Genomic DNA, 16,639 nt, shown 5'->3' with positions numbered 1-16,639 from the left:
ATACCCTAGATATTTTGGAAACCCTCACAAATCTCTTTTTATCCCTCTAAATGAGAAATAGGAGATTCAGCCAAATGTCCTGGATTCTGTCCTCTGTGACTGGAGAGTTTCCAAGATAAACTTGTTTGCCCTAAATGCTGTCAGGAGGTTCAAATTTTTGCTCCTGAACTGGCTGCTGCCAAAGCCCTTTTGGGAATGTTTCTAGCCTCAGGGGTCTTCTTACTATTTCTTTTATCGAAAACTAACACCTTCCTGTTGCTTGTATAATTACAAAACCTAGACGTGATTAGAGATTAAGGACCTGGACTGGCATTTCTTGGTAGCAGGTGGCTGTTAGATTGGCATAGCCCTATTTGTCAGAGCTCACTTGGAGAACTTTGAACTTGAGGAATCCTAGACTTGTGCAGGAAAACATTGAGCTGGGTGATGGGAAGATGCGATTCCACCAGTAGGTTTTCCTTATCAGAAGGTGACCGTGTATCTTTCTGCTCTGAAGATAACCCAAAGAGGCCAGGGGACAGCTGAAAGAAAAGACAGACTGTATAGCAGTTAGCAATTCAGTGATCAGGGGTTGCAACTCAAGGGAGAAGGGCATAATGACATGCCTGGAAGGCACCAAGTTCACAGCTCTCCCAAAGCATTTGAATATTGTATGAATTGCTGAGCTTGAGGTCCCTGAGGTAGCGAAGGCGTGGGGAAGAACAGGAAAAGTTCTCTGCAAAACTTGAACTATTACACAAATTTGAAAACCAGGACCTCTGCTGTAGCAGTCCCCCAAATGCTTTCCCCTGCCCTTTGCACAGTACTATGCTTTGCACCATGCCAGAGATGAGGAGCAACAGTTCCAGTGTCTGTCTGAGGAGAGATTCAGATACTCCGGAAGCTGGGACACTGCTGAAACAGTGTGTTCAAAGAAGGGACTGACTTCATTTAAAGCTCTGTAATACTAGTGTTCAGGTGTTTAAATTCTGGAAGATCATGACACCGAGATGTGAAGTGTACAAGACAAAGTTGTCCATGTTTGTGAAAATGTGCAGTTTATTGAAGAGATCACGGGCTCAAGTCTGATAAACGTGTAGATCTCTATGGATTAAAATCTCAGTGTAAACAGGAAAAAATCATTTATTCATTCCTATCCTGTTTGACTGGGGTGGTGACAATGTGTATTAGGTTTATGCGGTATTCTTGTTTCTTTTCTTTCACGCTATCCTACTCTATTTTTAATTGGCAATAAATTATATTAAATCTTCCCCAAGTCAAATCTGTTTTGCCCATGATGGCAATTGGTGAGTGATCTCCCTGTCGTCATTTCAATCCATTTTATTTTCTCCCCATCCCCTGTTGAGAAGGGGGAGTAAGAGAGTGGCTGGGTGGGTGTCTGGGGCTGACCACTGCATGGTGACTGAGACACAGAGAAGTCGAAGATGGGAAACACTTGCGGCAGGGGACTTAACTCACGTGGCTTGTAGAACTGTAACTTTTGGGTCCAATTCTGAAATACTATTTTTAGGCACAGTTAATATTTTATGGAGCAGGTAGTCAGGGAAGGCACAGAAGGAAAGCTGATCCCGCAGAAGAAGAGTAGAATGCTGGCTGCAGCCTGTTTGGATTTATAACAACATCAGGAAGAGCCCCACAGTCAACCGTTAATTTCAGGTGCAGTAACCTAAAAATGCGGAAGCTTGTTAAAAATAAACTGAGCAGGGCAGCTGTTTCTGTGGCTCCAGGGGATATTAAGGGAATTACAGACCATGCAAATTAACAGAAATAGAACAAACAAAATGGGTGCGTGCACAACTATTGCATAGTGGGGAAGAAGAGCCTTTTCAGAGAGTGGCTGTGCTTCACAATCCTGTTGAATGCACATGTAGATAAAGATTAGTCTGTATTTGCAAAAGCCAGATCCATCCTGAAAAATTCTTAGGGAAGATAAAGGAAATGTAGAGTAGAGTGAAAGTGCTTGTGTGGCTGAATAGGTGGAGGATTAGCTAGCAAGTAGGAAACAGGGCAGAGAAATGAATGGCCCTTGCATCCTCTCCTCCCTGTGGTTGGGGATGCTCACTGATGGATTTCTGCAGGGATGGCACCTGTCTCTGATGTTCACTACATTAATAAATGACGTGGAAGTGAAATTAATAGTGAGGTGATGTTTTTTGCTGATGATACGAAGCTAATGATAGTTGTACAATCAAGGGCTGACTGTGAAGAACTGTAGAAGAATCTGACAATGCTGGATGACTGGACGATAAAACGAAAGATGCTGTTCAGGCTGTACAGGTATAAAATTATTCCCGTGGGGGAAGAATAACAACCTGAGCTTCACACAAAAAATGGTCTCTGAACTCCCTCTTGGAGTGCAGGGACCAGTCCTTTGTGTTGAGGTTGGTAGTTCCATGGAAAAATCAATTGAGTTCGCATCTGCAGGCAAAGCATAGATGGAATAATAGACACGAGGATGGGGAGGAATAGAAAGTGAAATGGAGAACACCATTGTGTTGTTGTCTGCAGTAATCACTGCGTGTTTGTGTTGGGAATGATGCTCACAGTTCTGGTTTCCCTCTGCTTCTCAAAGAAGGTATGGGACTGGAAGAGTAATGAGGTATAGATCAGCTTCTGTATGAGGAACAGCCGAACAGACTGAGAGTATTCAACCTTGAGAAGAGACCACAGGGGAGCAGGGTATGAACAAGGACCTTAAAAAGGCTATTGGAAGGTTAACAGAGATGCCGTTTCTCTCATTTCCAATTCTGAAAAAGTACCAAGTGAAGCTAGCGAGCAGAGCTCTGTGCGGCAGGACACGGCCTTTTCACAGAGCTTACAAAGGTTCAGAAAGCAGTCAAATGTGTGGAGGAAAATCTTTTGCGTTGTAAAATTCAGAAGGAGCACCTTTTGCTTAGGAACTTCTGTAAAATACATGTTGGAGAATGAAAGGATGTTCTTGGAAAGTATAACTGTTTGCTCAGTCCGGTGCATCCACTACCAGCGGTTCCTGGAGACAGTAAATTAGGCTATACAAACGTTTGTTCTTATATGCTGTATCTGCCCTCACATATTTTGTTTATTCTCTTGTTAATCACCTATGTAAATAAATACGTTTTTCTGATATGTGGGAAAAAAAAAAAAAACACAAAACAAACGCTCATTATTTTCCAGTTCTTTTCCTCCCAATTAGGAGCTAAAGAGTAGCTGTAGTTGCAGATCAGAGAGCTGGTAGTCGCTAAAGCAAATTTGCATTTTACCTTTGATACAAGACTAAAAAAGTAGTGGAATACCTTTACTGATTTCAATATTCTTTCCTTAGATCATTTATTGATGTGGTCTCCAACCAGCTGTATTTCTTCTGTGGGAAGTCTTGTGGCTTCACCATTCTGAGCTTCACTGATTATTATTATTATTTTTTTTAAGGTATATGGGAATAGGACTTTCTGCTCAAGGGGTCAACATGAACAGGCTTCCTGGTAAGTCACTGTAAAGATCTGTTTTGGCTTACAGTCAGTGTTAAATGTTTATTTAAAATAAATATATTTGTGAATTAATGAATGTGTTTCTATTAAAAAAATGTCATGACTATAAGTGTCTTAAGTCTTGGAGTTTCAAGCTATTGAGTGTTATCCTGAACAGAGTTACTAGTATTGTTAATGTAGCCATGATAATTTTAGCAGATTATAGAAATTAATATTAAACTAATGAGTAACAGGTAAGAAGATAATGAGCTTTCAGACATGCCAGCTGTTCTTTGCGTCTGAAAGATAAGTACCAAAATAATTTGACATTTAATTTGTGCACCACACCTGATAAATTTATATGAAAGAATCATAAAATGTCAAGAAAATTGTCTTGTTATATTCACTCTTCTTTCCTCCTTCCAACCAAAACCAGAAATATTTGATTAGAGTCATATACCCAGTTAATGTTGTTGCTTACTTTTGAAATGTTTGTTTTTAGTTTAGCCTTTAAGATGGTTACTTAACCAAATTCTTTTATTTAAACGGCAGCTTCCTTTTTTTTTTTTTTTTAATAAATAGTTAACTGAAAATTACAAAGAAAGATTGCTAATAATGTAGTGACTTCTGTAGCAGGAATTCTTTAATCTGGGTTCAAAGCTGAAAGTTTCCTGTATCTGTTAGAAAGAGAATGTTCTTCAAGTGCTGGAATGAATGGCAGACGATTCCCATTGCTTTTTTTGTCTTCAAAGTGATTTACTCCTGGTGAAATGCTAAAGCTGAAATGTATATTCAACCCATACTATGCATCTTGGTATCTCCAAAGGAGAATGTTTTATGAATGTCCTAAGAAAAGGAAGAACTTCTGTAGGAGTTGTGATAAGACCCTCATGAATTCATTTCTCAATCAGGATTTTCACTGGTCATTTGTGTATTCAGAGAATGGAACGTACTTATTAGAAAGCTTTTTTTTAATTTCTTAAATCCTCCAATTGAAAATATAACTGTGTTGCAGCAAAATCCCTGACTATTCTGTACGCAAAATATATGATTCTGTAGCTCAGTTATAAATTACTGAAAAGGTTCTATGGTTATGTTTCTGAAATTCTGCTGAGACTGCAGATAAAGAAAAGGAGACGAAGACAGCCAGGTTCCGTGGGTGATTTCAGAGACAAGTCAGTTTTCTGATGCACGTTGTTTTAATTATAAATCTCCTGCTGAATTGTGTAGTGGAACATCTACATTGTCTTCTTCCTGAAGAGGATCATGGGGATCTTGGAGTGCACGAAGGAGCATTTGGGACCATTTGCGTTGATAAAGAAATTTTAAATTGTCAAGACTAATTGCATTACTTTATTAGTTCAATTAAAAATTTCAGCAGTGAAATAATATGCATTGTAACCACTCGTGATAATAGAATATCCTGAGTTGGAAGGGACTGACAAGGATCATCAAGTCCAACTCCTGGGTCCACACAAGACCACCAAACAATCAGACCCTACGTCGGAAAGCAGCGTCTAAATGCTTCTTGAACTCTGGCAGCTCAGTGCTGTGACCACTGCCATGGGGAGCCTGTTCCAGTTCCTGGCCACCTCTTGGTGAAGAACCTTTTCCGAAAACCCAGCCTGAACCTCCCCTGATGCAGCTCCACGCCATTGATGTTTGAGTAACAAATGTCAGTGTAGCGTGTGGGCCATTCATAAATCACAGCCATGTTTGATAGCTACAGACAGCCTTCCCTTTTCCAGGTACCACTTTGATCATGTTTGATCTACCTTGAGAGTTTGCTTTTGGCCACAGCCCAAAGAACTGTTGGTCTAACTTGGGCACAGACATCCTGGCATTTTTTTCTCTGGTAATTTCTGACCTGCCCGCAGAGGTGGTTTAATCTCTAACTTCGGAGATATTTAAGCCTCAGCTGGACATGGCTTTGACCAACGTGATCTAATCAGACCTGCTTTGAGCAGGGATTGGACTGGATGTCTTTTGAAGGTCCCTTCCGTCTTCAGTTATTCCATGCTTTTGTGATAACTCATAAGAATTCTCATTTGGGAATTGTTCTCATTTTGGGAGAACAGTTTCAGTGAGAACCATTATTAAAGGGTTAAAGAGTTTGCACCTTACTGCAAACTGTACTTGCTAATAGTTTTTATCAGATCTAGTGTTTGTACCATTGGAGGGAAAATTATGGTCACAAGTCTTTATGCCCTCAGAACTAGATCAGGGAAGGAGGAAGGCAGGACACTTTCAGTTTTTTCAAGTGATAGTTGGCTGCAGATAGGTAGAGAATGCCTAGATCAAGATGATCCAGTGTCAACAGGTATAGATGCCTGTTTCCAGACTTCTCCTCACTCTCTGCCTCCTCTTGCCCAATTCTCCCAACCAAGTGGGCTGTGTGCATGTATAAGATGAAGCATGAGTCTAGCCCCATCTTCGTTTCCCAGTGCTGAAAGGCTTGGCAGCTCGGAAGTTACTTGGCTATTAAGGGTGCAAGTTCAGTTCAAGATATGGCTCTCCAGCTTGTGCAGAGGAATGATGGATGGGATTGTCTTGTGTCCTGTAGGCTGCTGGTTGGGCTGTCCCTTTGCTAGGATTCTCATAGGATTATAAAAGTTGTATGTAACAGTTAAATACTAACCTGCCAAAATTGTTTTTTTTCCCTTTTTTTTTTTCCCTTCAGGGACTGAAAATTAACCGAGCCACTTCTATTAAATATCTCTAAAGCCTAAGAGCTACGAGAGCTGTTTTTTATGGCTGATTTGAATCAAAGTGCCTGTATACTTCTATTATTTCTAGAGTGTATGTGGTGAATGTGGAATTCTTTTGTCTGAGTTTAAAAAAAAAAATTCAACTTGAGACTTCAGATGGTGCTTATTTAGCTTAGCAGTGAACTGTGCACATTTGATCCTATGAACCTGGTGGGTTTTCTTGATTGCATGCAGATTATGCTGCCAAGACAGATTCTGCATACGTAGTTAGGCCAATCTCCTGTCATCTGTGTGAAATGAAATGCGTGGTTCTGTGTTAGATCTCAATAATTGTCTTCCTGGCTTTTGGAGAACGAGTCCAATGATTTCATTTTTACAGTATGCTGCTCAAATAAATGAAGTTAGAAACATGTATCAGGCTTAGCTGTTATCAAGTCCCTCAGCACAGAGTAAGTGAGAGCTCACAAAGAAGTGATAGGCTTGGAGCCTTGACTTGGCTTCACGTCAAAATGTAATTTGAACTTTTTGTGACCTGAAATCCTGCCAGGTTTGTCTCCTCAGACCCTTTCTTAAGTCACTTCTGCTTTAACAGATTAATTTTTGCCAGGCATACTGGCAGGGCAGTGTGTGACTACTACAAGTTCAGGAGTCCAAAACCTGGTATGGAGGTTGGTCCTGGGTTCTGTCTCAAACTCTTTCCCCCTGAGAACAAACACTTCAGTCATATCCAGTTCCAAGTCAGGACATTTGTGCTTTATGCCAAGTTTATTTTGGCTTCAGCACAGCTTGGTGCTGATGGGGGTAGTGTTGAGCGTTCTCTGAAAGTTGGAAGTGTGGCTGGGGCAACCTGAGCATTCCCTTAAGCTACCCGTCTGTGCATTGGAAACGGAGACTGCTTTTAAAAGGAGACTGTCTGCCCCTGCTCTGCTAAAGGCTTCTGTAGGCTGTGCTCTGAAACTCGATCATCAGCTCTGAAATTAGGGATTTTTTTTTTTATTCAAGTGGCATTTTTCTGACCCCAATGTGTATTGATGATTTAAAAAAAAAAATAAGAAAAGACATTTAGAACATTCAGTAAGTGTTCTGCTTTAAAATAGTGGCTTTCATTGAAATGTCTGCTCACTTCTTTTCCCCAGATTCCATTTTTTTTTTCACGTGCATTCATCATTTTGGTATCTGAGGATGAAATTATATGTTACAGCTGAACTGATCTAATTCATTGCCTTCAAAGGAGAGAAGCTCAACACTCCCTTCTCTCTACCCCCGGCTGCACAGCCCACCTTCTTCCCTTGTGCAAGCTCTTCGCTCTGGCACTTGTCACATCCTTTGCCAAGCCAGTCTAGCTTTCAGGCCTGGCAGAACCTTGCTTGCTTGTCTGCTGTGCTGAGGTTCTGGCAGGCTGCTCTCTTCAGAATTCATGGATCATCCTAAATGTCACATAAGAAATGTCCTTCTTTTTTTTTTCCCCATCCATTTAGGAAATTTTCTGAATCCAGCTGAAAATGTGTCTGCGGTTTGCTGCAGACATCACCTAACCTTCATAAAATGGAGAAAATAGGTGTTCCCATCTTTAACATGGACGAGACGTGCATGTTGGAGTTCAATGTCCCATGTACAGGGTGTTCTTCGTTGGTTCAAGACCTTCATACTGTTGAGAGACAACAGTTCATTTGTTCTAGCTCTTTGAGGGTAACCCAGCAGGAACACGGGGTCAGCAGGAGGGGGATGGAGGGGTGGTTCTCTAGGGTAGCTGCAAGGTCTTAATTCAGCCTAAGATGTTGTGAAACCATACCCTCAGGCATGCCCTGCTCCAGTTTGTTAAACAGCACAGATAGGATCTGACCAATCACTTTTAGAGACTTTAAACACCCTCTGGTTAATAACTGACTTGCCCTGCTATGCAGCATTGCACACGTGGAACGGAGTGCCAGCTTTTTCTCACTATTGTTTTGTTTTATGGAGCTTTGATTATTTTTCACCTCACTTATAAATTCAAAAATATTGCTTGGCTTATTTCACTGCTGGTCTGCTTCAAACTCCCTATTAGAAGAACAAGCTTTCAATTTCAAGAATGTTTTATAGGCTTGAGTTAATGTGCAGTCAGGTAAAGCAGCGTAATTTGGTGTACAAAAACTTGCTACATACTGGATTTGGTTTGTGGGACTGTGATGCCCTAAGCCAGATCAGCAACAACAGAAGTAATTTGTCCAGCTGTCCTGTGCCTCTTTCAGCAAACGCTCCTTATGAACGGCCTGTTCCTATGGCCATGTAAATAAAATAAAAACGAGCACTGGGAATTAAATCTTCCCCTTGCTCCCCTCCTCTGCAGAAGCCCTCAGTTCACCTCCATAAACGACAAACCTGATGAACGGCTTTCCATTTTAACTTTGTTTGGAGATCCCTTTGTTTGCTTTACCTTCATCATTTGCTAATAGGTTTCTGTTGACATTTGTAGGTAGGACTTTATTTCTTTGCAGATTGTCTTGCATGTTATCAGAAGAGATGTAGTAGGAGCAAAGCTAGTGAGGAGTCTGTTGTCTTCCTGTTCCTTTCTATGAGATGAAAGAGGTATTGGCTTCTCTCCTAGGGATGTTTGCAAGGATTTTTCAGGCACCTGTGCTACCTTCAGAGGGGCACTGACGAAGGGGAGGCTGGACAGATGTTGTGTTGCAGGAACTGGTGAGAAACTAATGGACCTGAGCCTGTTGAGCCTGAAGAAGAGGCTTAGAACGGATCTAGGAGCAGCCTTTCACCCTTAAGCCCTGAAGGGACCTTAAAGACAACACAGACCCACTGTTCTCAGAGGTGCACGGTGAAGGGACAAGAGGCAATGGGCACCAGTTGCAAGAAAGGAAATTCTCATGGGAAGTTAATAAATAAATAAATAAAAATTCCTTGTCAGAGTTTGGTGTGGACCACCAGAGAGGCTCCATCTTCGGAGATTTTCAAACCTCAGTTGTACAATACTGTGAGAAACCTGATATAACTTTAAAATTGTGCTTGCTATGAGCAGGGGGTTTGGCTAGAGAGCTCCCAAGGTTCCTTCTAGCTATTTTTTCCTCTGATGGCCATGACATCCGTATATTCCAAATGCGTCTTAAGAACTTTTTCTTTCTATTGGCTTTGCTTTCGGTCATCACTTTCTGCAACTCCAATGACAAATCTGTGCAAAAAAACTTAGTCCCAGGTAGATGTAACTTACATTAGATAAATGTAAGAATTATGGAAGATGGGACTTCAACAGTCTTCTGATCTGAAGCTAACTCAGTTACACATCAGTTCTGCCTGACAGGTGCATGTTTAAACCAGTCCTTCAGTGTCTTCATGGCCACTTCTTCCAACACCGTCCTTGTGTTGGAAAGCTTTTCCCAGGGTGTGAGCTAAATACCCTGTGTAGTTTAAGTCCATTACTCTTAGATCATGGGGAGGTGGAGAATAATTAATTTGTTGCCTCTTAGTAGCTGTATATGTGAATCCTTCTGTCACTGCTTTCTGGTCTCTCTAAGCCAAACATCACTGGCTCTTCACTCTGTTTATCATGTTTTTTTGATTTGTGACAACTTTTTGACCTTTTATGAATTTTATCTACTGGGTGCATCACAAGCACCAGTTTCTTTGTCCCTGTAGTAAAAGAAAACATTAAAATTCAGAGCAATTCAGCAAGCGTCTCTTAATCCACACTGCAAAGATGAAGAAAAATCCTAACCCACACTGCAAAGACGAAGAAGAATTCTTGCCAAGCTTCCAAAATCTGTAAGGCTTAGGCAGAAAAAGGGGAAGGGGACAGGAGAAAGCTAGTTGGTTAGCTGGGAACAGAAGAGCCCTGTGCATTGGCTTCTGGAGCAGCCAGAAAAGCCCTGAAGAATGGGTTTAAATATATGAATAGTATATGGCAAACAGTGATTCATTTTAATTCCTCCAGGCTAAACCAGCATTGTGGATACCCAGCTTGATTTTCTATCTTTAGAAGTAATTTCTGTTAAGTTTATTTAAGGATTTATGCAGCTGATCAAATGCATTATGGTATATGTTTTGCTGCAAAGCTCTTCTAGAACTATCTTTAAAAATAGTTGACCAAAATGGTACATGGGGTTTTCATATGATATCTTAGCAAAGTCTTACACAATGGTACTCGCACTTTGTTGTCTCCTTAGTAAATTTATACCTTCCATAGCACGTCCTGCGATTGCACTGCATTTATTACTCTGTTGGCTTATGAGCCCCCTCCAGTCCAGAGATGTGCCTTTTCCTCCACTGTTTCCAATACAGGAAGAGTTATTATTCTCTAACATAAGTTAAATGCTATTACAGTTGTATTAGGTATTCAGTATTAGGGTATTACCATGGAGCTTATGGGTTAAAAGCCTGCACTACTGAACTTGTAGTTTCTTATAATGCTTCTTTGACATTTTCAGATGTAAATATTATTCTGCTCTATTTGCTGTGTTGAGCAATCAATCTTTTGCTTTTTAGATATAATTTTAATTATGTTGCAGTTTGTTGATGCATTTGGAGGGCAGACGTGTGGGGAAAAAAGACGAGAAACCAGCGGCAAAGCAGGCGGCTGACAATCTAGAGTCCATGTGTCAAGGCTGAGCGTGCAGGCTGTTTTTCCATTCAGTGCACATCTGTTTGAGGGAAAGGTACGCATGGTCTGCCTCTGGAGTGTGTAGGGACTTTGGAGCATCATGGAGAAACATGAATTTTGTTCCTCTCCTCTATTATTATCCATAAGGAGGGCTTAATCCTGTAAAGAAGCACGGAGATACTCAATTTACCTCTGCCTTGACCCCTGTTTTGTTCTTAGCTGCCATCATGGCTCTTCATGGAGAGCTTACACCATTGAGGTCTCTAGTTAAACCACTCAAATTATTCAAGAATGGATGAAGGAGGCCTTGTGATTTCTTAAAAGGGGTCTGAGTATTTGCTTTCACCTGATCATTGCTTATAGTTCCCTTTTCTTGCCTGCTTTCCTTGTATTTTCTACTTACTCTTTATTGAGTACTCTTCAGGACTGAGCACCATAGAAACCTTGGAGTAGTTTGATAGAGTTTTAGGATAAAAGTGGTTACTTGAGCAATTTAATCAAAGTGGTGACAAATTCTATACGTTGTTCAATACTCAGTGTGTTTTATGGCAACGTGAATCTGTTATTTCCGATAGATTGATAGCTGCGATACCATCTATACCGTGTCCTGCAAGAGGTATTTAGGGCGGATTTAGAGCAGCGTATAGCCCAGCTCTGCTCGCCACTCTGTTTAAACCTTTCCTCTTGCTAGCTGTGAGGAGATTGGACTTCTCAGGAAATCTAGCCTGTTTGTTTGAGACCCAGATAGAATAATGCCCAATTCTTCATTTTGCCATGTGATTTGCATATAGATAACTACTACAGGTAAGGAATTTCATAAAGCCACCACTTATTTAGTACCTGCATTAAATTAGAAGATGGTGACTAGTCTTTGTATGTCAAGGAATGTGTAGGGTTGGAGTAAACAACAGATAGATGTGTATTCCCCCAAAACTGCTCAAGGAAGCACCCGCAGGACCTAGTTACATACGCACTCCTTTGGCTGACTGTGCCAGTTCCTAACCACAAACTTGCTACACTTCTGGTACCCTCTCATTTTTGCTAGCAAACCAGTTGGCAGGGTACAAGAGAACTAGATCATATAATTGGGTTAACAATAATGTATGGGGGGCACTGCTTGATTTTAGGGTTAGCATTAAGCTGGATCTGTTCTGTGACACAGTTGCTCATGGAGGTAGTGCAAGTTGAAACAACTCCTCTGTGAAACTTTCTTCTAAAGAAATGTGTCGGTAGCAGTGGTCTGAGATGATTTTTGATTAAAAAAAAATATTATTCTCACCTAAGGTGTTTGCTGAAAGCTTTAATTAAAGATTGAGCATTGGTTCCAGTGAACAGCTGCCCACTTGATCACAGAGACTGGTTTTGCTGGGCTGGAGCCAGCCTGGCTGGCTGCTGACTGGCTGCATCTCTTTAATTTTTTGTTTGCCTCTGTCTTTTTTCAGGGTGTTTGAAGATGGTGGCTGGATACCTTTACTTCGGTGATTAGTAAGATAGTTGAACTTGACTGGATGTTTTTTTGCACTGAACTTTGTCTTGTTCAGTCATGTAGTAAAGAAGTGAAAACAAACAGCAATGAACTCGCATGCTTGTTTTGCTGTTACTTATCAGCTGCTTTATGGTCCAGATGATGGAGGGGACTTGGAAGTTTGGGAAGTTGTTGAGCTCAGAAGGGCTGCGTGCTGATAGTGGCTCTGCAGCCTTCGTTAGCATCTGGAGAATACAGATACGGTGTGAATTTCAGTCTCTGTATGGTGAGTGCTGCTTGGACAGTGGAAGGGTGTCATGAGAAAGACTGAAACGCTGGTGATGGAGAAGAATCCTGTCTTGTGAAACTTTAGAGCCAGATGCCTTCTAGCTGCATCTGCTCTGTTTCTGGTGATACACTAAAGCAGGCAGTGATGTGCGTGGACTTGTCGTGGTTATCAATGCCTCGGTAGAGTGCAGTGGGACAAGAGGATCTACGCTGATGGCCCTGGCGGTAGTGGAGGAGGGTCCCTGCAATTAAAGGGCAGTGACCTCTTGCACGGCAGTCCTGATGTGGAGGAGTGCAACAGCAGTCTAAAGCAGAGGCCAACAGAAGCTCATTTGCAATTAATCAGGGAGGAAGCTATGAAGGGCTCCAAACTGTGGGAATGTGAGAGAGGGAAGCCAAGAGAGCCTCTGACCCGAGGTGGCTGCAGGAGGGAGGGCGTCCTTCTCAGCGCCCCTGTCCTGCTCCCCCAGCTGAGCCTGCACCGCAGATGTATTTTGAGCAAGATGCATTCCCTGGAGCATGTAGGGATAAAACCCTCCTAAATGCAGGTTACTTGGGAGCAATTAGAAATGCCAAGCATCTGATACTGAGTAGGAGCTGAGGGGAAAAAGCAGCCTGAGAACTGCTCTGGAAACTTTGCCCTGGTAGCCTTGTTGCTGCTAGCTTAATTAGGTTTTGACCTGAAAAAGTAATTTGTCTTCGACATCCTAAGAGGTGACTGGTATGTTTAGAAATTGCAGTTATTTTTAATGCATAATAGAAGAAACAAGAGTGAAGTGGGTCAGTGTGTCAGTTCAACAGTTAGTGATCCTTTTGTACAGAGTGAACTTTTGGAAGGATCTCATCTGGACGAGTGCAAATTACTGTACAGCTTAAAAGAGTGGTGGATGTTAAACACACGCTGCCAAGAAAAAGAAACGCGTTACAGTAGGTTTGAGATGTTTGGCCTTTGTAAGTGGAGCCTTCTTGAATTTGTCTACATGAATATTGTTTTGGAGCTGGGGTATATTTTTGAAGTGAATTTCTTGGTTCTCAACACCTGCTGTGCTTTGATTTACATCTTCAGTTGTGCTACCCTGGTTTCTAATAAACAGAACTGAGAGATGCACTCCAGGAACACAGCTCATGCCCTCCAGCCACTAATAACCATTCAAGGGTAAGTAATATGAGGTAGCCATCCTGATTTTAAAAAAAAAAAAAAAAAAGGCTCAAAGTGGGGATATAGTGTCCTAAGAGTGATTGAAGCTGATTCCTTCTTTCTCCAGATCTTCCCTTACTGGGCCGTACCATGTGCTATTTTCAATGTAGCTTTTAATTTTTAAGTCCACTGAAGAAACAGATGAGAAATTTGTACTTATAATAAAACAAAAGGATTTCACTTGAACTTCAGTTTTTAGACATTTTTAGTGTAAGAATACTTCTCATATGGAATCAATTTCATGCGTTCAGTGTATGTGAAATTTCATCATTGAAAAATAATCTGAGAAATGCCCATTTTCTGTTTATTCTATTTATAATGCTTCTTTTTTAGTCTTCACTCTCAGTTCTATGTGTGAGTGGTGCCTGACCAAATTTTAAATGCGCCATGAGTGTCCTGGTGCACATGTTGAAGAATCCTGAAATGATCTCCCAGTTTCTCTGATACTGCTTAACTCATCTTCATCTTATTTTCTCTTCCTGGTGATACTCTCTGCAAATCAGTAAACGCTCTTTAAAAAGATGGTTCTTTCTCAAAAGAGTGTTCTTTACTTAATAAATAAAAAGGCTCTGCATATCTTTGAGAATATCGTGTTTAGTGATTCACCTATCCACTACCCACTGAGGTCTGCCAAGCCCCACCTAATGCTCAGTCACATTCTCTTCATCCCACATAAGCTTTCTTGCTTTACAGTCGGTTTACTCAGATCTTAGTCTGCGTGTTGAGGTCATCTGAACTTTTATGAAATTATAGCTTGAATATTGAAATGGATTTGATGAATGAACACACAGCAAATGCATGTCCCATCCTCAGCTCCCTTGTACTTCTAGAAGAACTGGAATTTCGGTCCTCCACATCCATCAATTATACTCTTCAGTGTTTCCCATAACAATGGTGGGCTTTCTGACTGTTTGGATTTGCAAGATCTAAATTTTGGAGGTATTCAACATTAAGACTTACTGAGATATAATTAAAAAGATTAACTGGGTGTACTGTGTGGGGTTGCGTTGTGGTATGGGAGGGGAACATTGCGGACTGAATTTGTGTATGAGGGTGGCTGTTGTGGTTTCATTGTAAAATACACATTGAGTTGTGAGAATTGGTATTTTAGATTAGTGTGTTGTTAGTGCATTTAAATAACCTGAATTCAGATTAGCCATTCCTTCAAAGTGTGTATAGTTCCTTGAAATCAGTAGTTGCAGGGAAAGATTTTCAATCTTTAGGAGCGTAGTAGCATTTATTTTTCCTGACGCTCATTTGTCTGGGCGCAGTGTCCTGCAAGTGCCTGGCCTCTTTGGGGAAGTAGCTTTTATGGAGCCTCACAGAGGCTGTAGCTCATGTCTTCTTTACCCATAATCAGCGCTGGAAAAAGACCTTGATGTATATGGCCTCTGAAGGGGGGAAATTGGCAGGGGCATAGCAGAGTTTTTGTCTGTGGGTCAGGTTCTCTTGAATATGTTGCACATATTCAAATGCAACATATTCAAGAATATGTTGCACATATATCAAGAACGGTCCTCTTCAAAGCTTTACAGGATCTGACTATATATTTCAGTTGTGGATAAGATAGTTTGTTTTCCAGTGCCCAGCAGTGTAGGAAGCTTGAGCTATCTTGTTGGGCAGATCCTTAACCAAATTTCCTAACGAATGTGCAGGGACTGCAGGAAATACACAGATTAATGTGTTAGTTTATGTACCATTCCCTTTTTCTTTCCAACAGGTTTGAGTTTTTGGAGTTGTGCTACTGAAGTGGGGTGTGTAGGATCTTTACTCTATAAATGGATGGACTCACATAGTTCTTATAAGCTTGTTGAGAACCAGCAAAATAAGAAAACCTGTTTTCCCTTGGATTCAAGATTAGACTTCTGTTTTTCATATAGTTGAGATGAAGCTTCTTCCACAGTTAATTTCCAGAAGTGCAGCTTCACAGTTGCTAGCCATGATGCTGAACGAGCAGTTATATTTGTGTACGTACCTGGAAACCTGCAATTTATTTCTCTTTCCCCATGGCTGCCCCTATATAGCAGCAGCCTAAGCCTCCGTCCCCATGCCCTCCCATGCTCTGCTTGTTAGGTGTGCCCCCCATAAGCAGGTTATCTTGCACATAGCTGGATACAGCTTTTTTAGGTGGGACTTGTTTTAAAACGTGAGCCTTCTGCAAGGAGCTGATACTGGGCAAGTCAGCACAGCATGGAGGAGGTGGACAGATATCACAGTACTGCACAGTACTTGCTGCAGGGTGACACCGTGGCGGCAATGATCACGTCCTCAAATGGAGTCAGACCTGGTTCCTCCCTATCAGCTGTGTTCAGAGCTGGAGGTAACAAAAACACCTCCCAAACCACAGAGTCAGGGTCAATAACCTTCTGAATTTAGGTTAAATTTAATCTCATACTTTATTTATGGCTATTTACCTGAAAATTAGGCTTGTACAAAATAAAAGTTACTGCCTTTTGCCCCTTCAGCAGACTGACTTTATTTCACTTCTACTTGTATTGATTGCTCTATATGTGGCCAGAATAACTTCTGACAGGTCATCAATAGGGTGATGTTCTACTTTTCTTTCTTGCTGCCCCTCCCTTTTTTCTTTGGTCTTTTAGTTTAGACTAACTTCTGGGCACATGGACTTCAGGTTTGGATGTGAGGAGGCAGACCAAAATCTAGGCTTCCAGTAACTATGCTTCACCCTTAAATATTTGGAAATATTAACCCATGAAGTGGTCAGGCAGTTGGACTAGATGGTCTTTGAAGGTCCCTTCCAACTGAACTATTCTGTTTCTGTTCTATTCTGACATCGTTCCAGCTGAACAGCAACATGAATCCGTGTTTTGAGGTGGTAACACTGGACTCGGAAGATGAATCAAAGAAGGTGTTTCCACTTCCATTAGTGTGGATGAGTAACAAGTGATGTTTTTTCAAATGCCTTTACCTAATTCTTAATGGGGGGTG

At 41.3% G+C, this 16,639-nt stretch overlaps 1 protein-coding gene across 6 annotated transcripts in view; it reads left to right on the top strand.

Moving 5' to 3' along the window:
- Window positions 1–16,639, top strand: part of RANBP10 (RAN binding protein 10) — an 83,494-nt gene that overhangs the window by 21,542 nt on the left and 45,313 nt on the right. For all 6 annotated transcript variants that reach the window (XM_067004357.1, XM_048068820.2, XM_048068819.2 and 3 more), the window contains one exon: window positions 3,406–3,458. In XM_067004357.1, coding sequence (XP_066860458.1) covers window positions 3,410–3,458 — 49 coding nt within the window. In that variant the 5' untranslated portion in view covers window positions 3,406–3,409. The remainder of the gene's footprint in view (window positions 1–3,405; window positions 3,459–16,639) is intronic.

The sequence above is a fragment of the Anser cygnoides genome, chromosome 12 (genome assembly GCF_040182565.1).
Source record: "Anser cygnoides isolate HZ-2024a breed goose chromosome 12, Taihu_goose_T2T_genome, whole genome shotgun sequence".
NCBI classification, from domain to species: domain Eukaryota; kingdom Metazoa; phylum Chordata; class Aves; order Anseriformes; family Anatidae; genus Anser; species Anser cygnoides.
The sequence above is the reverse complement of the archived record's forward strand: the minus strand, read 5'-3'. Positions and strand labels throughout refer to the sequence as shown.